We start from the raw sequence: 6,994 nt of genomic DNA, 5'->3' as shown, positions 1-6,994 counted from the left end.
TATTCTTTCACTTATGGAAAAGGATTTAGAGTTGTGAAATGAGTATGATTGGAAATGTGTTCAATGTGATCTATTTCACAAAGTAAGAACCATAGGTAAACATTTTGTGCATGCTAGGAGCATGGGACAAGTGTAATAATTCAAGTAAGAAGTTGATTACCCAAAACGACAAATAATGAGTAATCGATATGGTGATAAATAAAAGGTGTTTTATTTATGCTCAAAGGTTTGAGGCCATATGGGATTAATATTATTCTTGTGTTTCACTTTGCATGTTTTGACTTCCTAAATAATTTAATTGGTTAAGAACAGTCAAATTATTCGAACGGGCCACAGTCGTTCATATGTTGGAAGTAGGTACGAATGAAAACTGTCATGAATTGGTGTGTGGAATGTCTAAAAGAGTATTAGACATAAGCAAATGTTTGCTGCAATGTTCATGAGTCCTTATGAATATGAATTTGAGCATTGGATTAAACCCACGCTCACTTGGATCACTCCATGGATTTTATCACGAGTGATTGGTGAGACGATAACATCTTATATTCTTTAAACCGAGGTGTGTGAGTTGTATCTTGCAAATCGGTTGCACATTGATAATATGTAAACGCAGTAGTAACTCGGTGTTATAAAACATATTGTTGTGTGTAATTCGGTGAGTGAGTGCAAGCAAGCATTGTATCAAAGTTTATCCGTTCCTTTTATCCAAAGTAGGATAAAAGCGATATCTTTGGGCCCCTCGATGATTTAGTGATGACAAACGTAAATGCTCGGCCGGGCTAGGGTTAATTTGATTTGTTCAATTAGTCAGTCTTCATAAATCGGAAGTCGAGAAATAGTACAAAGAGAATGATTTGAAATCATGTCTCATACGATATCTAGAATGGAGGAATATATGATCCCTTATTTGAAGGACACGCGTATCTGATAGGATCAGAGTTGACAGCGGCTTTGGAAATCTACGATTGCAGATCAGGATCAGAAGTCATACGCATAATAGTTATTAGACTTATCCAAGTGGGAGACTGTTGGATTAGTGTCTAAGTCCATAACTATTTTGGTATGTACTTGACCCGATGGTGCATGGTCCTTTTGGGTTGCCTTCACCAAAGCAACTTGATAGGATGAATTATGGAGAGAAAGGATTAAATATGATTTATTAATATATTATGAGAATAATATATTAAAGGAGAAATCATATTGTTTAATTAATATTAGTCAATAATTAATTGGTAATTAGTTTTGTGACTAAAAGAGATTAATTAAACTTAAGGGACTGGAATTGTAATTATAAGATAATTGCAATTTGGGCCATGGATTTCCTTATATTAAGGAGTGGACGAATTCTATGGGGAAGCCCATAAGAAATCGTCCAAGGCCTTAAGGAAAGGGATCCATGGGTTGCTTAGGGCTTAAGCATCCAAATTAGGGTTTCCTTGTTAGATAACCCTAATAGCCTAACTATATATACATCCTTTATGACCCAAAAACGTGGCTAAGCATCCTTCTAGGGTTTCACACGTTTTAGGGCAGCCTCCATCCTCTCTCCTCTTCATCCTCTTGCTCTTGGTGTTTGTGAACCATTAGAGGAGTGACATTTGTGACTCTAAGCTTTCTAAAGTCAATACAAGGAGGAATTGAGATTGTTATTGTTACATAACAATCAAGGTATGATCTAAACCCTTATTATATGTTATATTGATTATTATATGCTAGATCTAAGGTTTATAGTCTTGGATAACTTGCATGTACAATAGAGAAACCTAGATCCAAGTATTAGGGTTTGTATGAGCACATAGGATGTTCTTATGACCAAAACCCATCAGTCATAATCTATATACAACATAGTTACAGGGTAAAGGCCTAACAATCTAAACATTGTTGCAGGTCTTCTTTTAAACACTCAACATCCTATTCAAGTCTCCAACAGTCTTAACACCGCTACCTGTGATGCATATATATTGAGTGGGTCAGGTTGGGAAACCTGTCTAGATACATAAAGTTTTCAATTTCACAATGTTATTATGATAATAATCCATAATCAATAAACATGTAAAACCAACTATTACCAAACACTATAGGTATACTCCATAAAGGACATCTATAAAAAAATGTACCCATGAATACCCCGCCGAGTCGATTCTCACGAATCCAAAACAAGATCATCTAGAAGAATCACCTTACCTGACGAATCGTTTAAAGCAACTGTTTGACTACACAACTGGGGAATTCCTTTGTCGGTGTAAGTCATAAAAAGCAACCATGATGAGAATGGAGTACTCGAATACACACAATCCATACTCCCAGATAGTATGATTCATTAATACCTACAGGTAGTGATCCTTCTAGTGTTTCACTAGACGATCTCGAATGGTTAATGGTCGTCACCTTATTCTGATAGATGACATATACGAAACCTGCTCCTAGACTTATGATAGTGACATGGAAATAGAACTCTCATCTCCGTTTCAATCTCACACACACCTTGAAACATGACTACCCAATATCAAACTTACCAGGTAAAATCTAGTACGTAACCCGTACCCTAGCACATGACAGTGCCATAGAACAAAGCTCTACCTCCGTTCCAATCTCATACACACCCTTAATATGTTGCTACCCAATATCCAAACTTAATTGAATTAAGAATCTCTTTTTAGGTCTTTGTGTATAACTAGACAAGATTACACTAGCTGTAATCAACATAAATTTCCTATAATACAGGGTATAACCAACAATCTGTCATCCTAACTCAAAGTAAGCATCATTTATAAGTCTTATCTCATCACCAGGCAATATTATAAGGCTTGGAATCAACTGCCAAAACCGTTTTCCTATTTATGTCATACTATCACAATACAATATATTATTATACTATTATGCAACTTAATTGGATCTAAGCATCCTCTATACATCTCACTTTAGAAACTAGACTAGATTAGAATCTCTATAATCAACACCCAATACCAATTTTGTTTAGACAACCATATCCTAATTTAATGTATATATTTAACAAAGTGTATTAGGTATTTAATATACATTAAATCTTTTAAGTAATAATACTTTTATTAAGATTATCATGTAATAATATCATATATATACACCTTAACACATATATAGCCATATATGGTTTACACACTGTATGTCATCGAATATACATTTAACACATATTCCAACCTTGTTTATGTTCATTATAACTTGCGTCTACAAAATAGGTAACTACTATTTTCAAACTTTTTTTCCCTTTCTTTATTTATGTTTAAAAGTATATTAATATTTTATTTCTAGGCTCAATGATTACAAAAAGTCTTATGATCCGATTAATTATGAAAGCATTGATAAAACTGAGTTTTGGCTGGTTGGTGAAATACCGAAAGGTAAACTAAGTTATAACAAATTGGAGAATATGGTTGAAGATGAGCCACCAAACTACAATGAATCGACAATGTTTGAATCCCAAGTTTCTCAAAGTTAGCATTTTTTTATTTATTCTATCAATATTATTGTTATTCTCATCTTTGAGTTTAATTAGTTTTACTAAAATTGATCTCCATTTGATATTGAAGATGACGAAGAAGATGATTTGATATTGAAGATGATGATGGAGTTACTGTAGAACAAATTGACATGGATTCCATTAGATGAAGATTAGAAAGTGATTGAAGTTTGGATTTTGATACATTTCATGGTATTTTAGCGTTGATCTTGGGAACTTTGTTTTTTTTTTTTTTAAATCGGAATCAAGATGTGGTGAATTATTTTTATGATACATTGTATGTTTGATATTTTTATTTAATGTTACAGAACACACTTATTATTATTGATAATTTTGTTTCGTAGTTTGTTTTTGTATTTTTTTTATTATTTTTTAATATACAATACAATAATGATGTAATCTGATTCGTCCGGTTTGTTGGACCGATCGAACTGGTTGCACCAGTCGACCGTCAAACAAATATGGTGGCTGGTTTCAAAACATTGTTGTATACATTATATTGTGTTTTTTATCGATTTATATAAAAAAAATGTAAATAAAATTAGTTTTAAGTAAAAGTCAAAAGTTACTCACGGAGAAGGTATCAATTATGCACAGATATGTGGTCCACTTGAGTCTACGCCTGACCGACTTTACATACAGCCCGTGTGACATAATTCTCTCTCTCTCTCTCTCTCTCTCTCTCTCTCTCTCTCTCTCTCTCTCTCTCTCTCTCTCTCTCTCTCTCTCTCTCTCTCTCTCTCTCTCTCTCTCTTCGTATTTGAGTGTGTGTGTTTACTGTGTGAAAAATATTCTCTCCTCAATCGGGTAACCATCGTCTGTGAACTACTGTTACCAAGATTCAAGGAAAACCAGATATTCATGTGAATTCAACGGAATAAAAGTTGAAACTTTAGCAATAATTCATGAACTACCGGGTTGTTTTTCTTGGGTTTCGTCATCTTTGAAGAACATTTGATGAATCACATGGTCATACATCATCACCGTCTTCATCCATCCGTTTATCTATTTTTAGTAGCTTCTGTTCTTCTTATCAACTTATAAGTCAGTTTGGCGACAAAAAATGATGTCTGGTGATGGGTTCTCATCGTCTCCTTCTCTCACAGCTTTCATCCATGACCCCATCACAAACCCTAACCCTAATTCGTCAAGTTCAGCCAAACGAAAACGTAATCTGCCTGGTAACCCAGGTAAACCCCGCCAGCTTACAATCCGATTTCTTTCATGTTGAATTATTTGTTTTTTGCTTAATTGAGTTTATAGATCCAGATGCAGAAGTGATAGCGTTGTCACCCAAGTCTCTAATGGCGACGAATCGATTCGTGTGTGAGATATGCAGCAAAGGCTTTCAGAGAGATCAGAATTTGCAGCTTCATAGACGAGGACACAACCTGCCTTGGAAGCTTAAGCAAAGAAACAAACAAGAAGTTGTGAGGAAGAAGGTTTACATATGCCCAGAAAAAAGCTGCGTTCATCATGACCCTTCTCGAGCTCTCGGCGACCTCACCGGAGTTAAGAAGCATTTCAGCCGGAAACACGGCGAAAGGAAGTGGAAGTGTGAAAAGTGCTCAAAGAAGTACGCAGTTCAGTCTGATTGGAAGGCTCATAGCAAGATTTGTGGTACAAGAGAGTACAAGTGTGATTGCGGGACACTCTTTTCCAGGTATATATTTTCGAGTTTAAACAGTTATTAGATTCAGTTAGTATTCGAAAAAGACAATCTGAATCTGTATATCTCAATAAACAACAACAGGAAAGACAGCTTCATAACGCATAGAGCATTTTGTGATGCTTTAACGGAAGAAAACTCAAAAACAGCGTCTTTTCCGGTGGTTCAAACCTCCACGAATCTCAATTTCCAAAGCGATTTGATGATGATGAGCGACGGTGATCGGATAGGGAATCCACGGTTTCCGGGGATGTTCGGCGGGTTACAAAAAAGTACGGACGGGAACGGGATAAGACCCCGATTACCTAGTTGGTTACACCACCATAACAATAATAATATGAATCACCACGAAAACCCGACAACCAACTCATCTTTTTTGGGGTCATCGAGCTCGAATAACAACCATGGCGGGATCGGGATATTATCATCAGAAATGATGCAGTGGCTGAGTAGAAGCCATGATTCAGTTGAAACTTTTACACAACTACCACAGGGATTATCCTTGAAAGAGGAGGAAGACAACAACAAAGGGGAAATGCAGCTGAATCCTTTGTATAGTACTTACGATGGTTGTCCTAACATGCCACCGCCCCCGCCTCATATGTCCGCCACCGCCCTTTTACAGAAGGCGTCTCAAATGGGGTCCACAAGAAGCTGTAACAACTCCGGCGGTTTTGGGCTGATGGGCACAAGCGAACTCTCCGGGTTTATTTCTTCAAACCAAAACAGAAACAATGGCGGTGATCATAACATGAATGATGGGATGATGAACGGCGACGGACTGATGATGATGATGATGATGGCGGAAGTGAAGCAAAACTCCGGTGAGGGAAATTTGACCAGGGATTTTCTTGGTATGGAACAAGAGCTAATCAACTTCAGTTGTTCGATGAACGATCCAAGCATAGGATTCAGTGGAAGTCAATGAGAGTTAATGGTTTGGTCATGAATCATGATAAAGTCATAAAGTACGTTCTGATCACCATGTTAAAAAACTTCAGTGAAAGCTAGACTCTATATGTATTTTGGAATATGATAAAAGCGAGAGACACAGACAAAATCCTATGAATTGTTAGGGTGAAGGGAACATGACAAAATCTATCTTGGTTATGTCATGTCTGATCTGATACGATCGTTTTTTCATGTACACTTTCATGACAATCCATTTCTTCAGAAGAAAGGTGGCAATAATGTGGTAGCTGCAAGGCTTTATCATGGTAACTTATGTAACATCGGCCTCATTAATTTTATTTGCGAAAACTTTTTTAACCATGAAAATTCATTCATTTTTAACACAATTCTGAATTTCCACTCACATATTCCCCCTTTTTTTTCCATCAAAACCTCAAAAATATCAGAGTACATTTTCCGTAAATTAATTAACCGCTCCTAATCTGGGTTTTGCATGTAATTAAACCTTTACCAACCCACCCACCCATCAATCAATTTTCTCATATACCTAGAGCTATCAAGGGCATACACGTAAATATTTCACTATGTTTGGTTGGAATATTATGCGTATACACAAATATTGTGAAATAATATATTGGGAATTGAAATAAAATAACGATAAGAGATATATGACAATATCATAGAATATTAGGTTGGAATATTATTTGTATACATAAATATTTCGATAGAATATATAGGAATTATTTGAAATAATGTCGTCTTTTATTCTTAGTTATTATTTAAAAAGAAAAAAAATGACAAAAATAGGAATCGTGAATAGTCAATATAAGAGGCTAATATATGTCTTTTTAAAATAAGACCCCATAGATTATTAAAATATAATGAGTGACAAAACATAGGGAATAACATGAAATGCC

The 6,994-nt window shown here is 35.5% G+C and overlaps 1 protein-coding gene across 3 annotated transcripts; it reads left to right on the top strand.

Annotated features, from left to right (window-relative positions):
- The first annotated feature begins 4,219 nt into the window (after positions 1-4,219).
- LOC145087941 (zinc finger protein JACKDAW-like) lies at positions 4,220-6,463 on the top strand. 3 transcript variants are annotated; one of them, XM_079026088.1, is made up of 3 exons: positions 4,220-4,686; positions 4,772-5,159; positions 5,250-6,463. In XM_079026088.1, exons 1-3 carry the CDS (start codon positions 4,560-4,562, stop codon positions 6,091-6,093), a joined length of 1,359 nt encoding a protein of 452 aa, XP_078882214.1. In that variant the 5' UTR covers positions 4,220-4,559; the 3' UTR covers positions 6,094-6,463. The 3 variants fall into 3 exon arrangements, with proteins under 3 accessions (XP_078882214.1, XP_078882213.1, XP_078882212.1); XM_079026087.1 differs by having other exon boundaries at positions 4,221-4,686; positions 4,766-5,159; XM_079026086.1 differs by having other exon boundaries at positions 4,221-4,686; positions 4,760-5,159.
- Positions 6,464-6,994: the final 531 nt, after the last annotated feature.

This window comes from Lactuca serriola, chromosome 2, assembly GCF_051521515.1.
Source record: "Lactuca serriola cultivar US96UC23 chromosome 2, Lser_US96UC23_V15, whole genome shotgun sequence".
Lineage (NCBI taxonomy): Eukaryota > Viridiplantae > Streptophyta > Magnoliopsida > Asterales > Asteraceae > Lactuca > Lactuca serriola.
The sequence above is the reverse complement of the archived record's forward strand: the minus strand, read 5'-3'. Positions and strand labels throughout refer to the sequence as shown.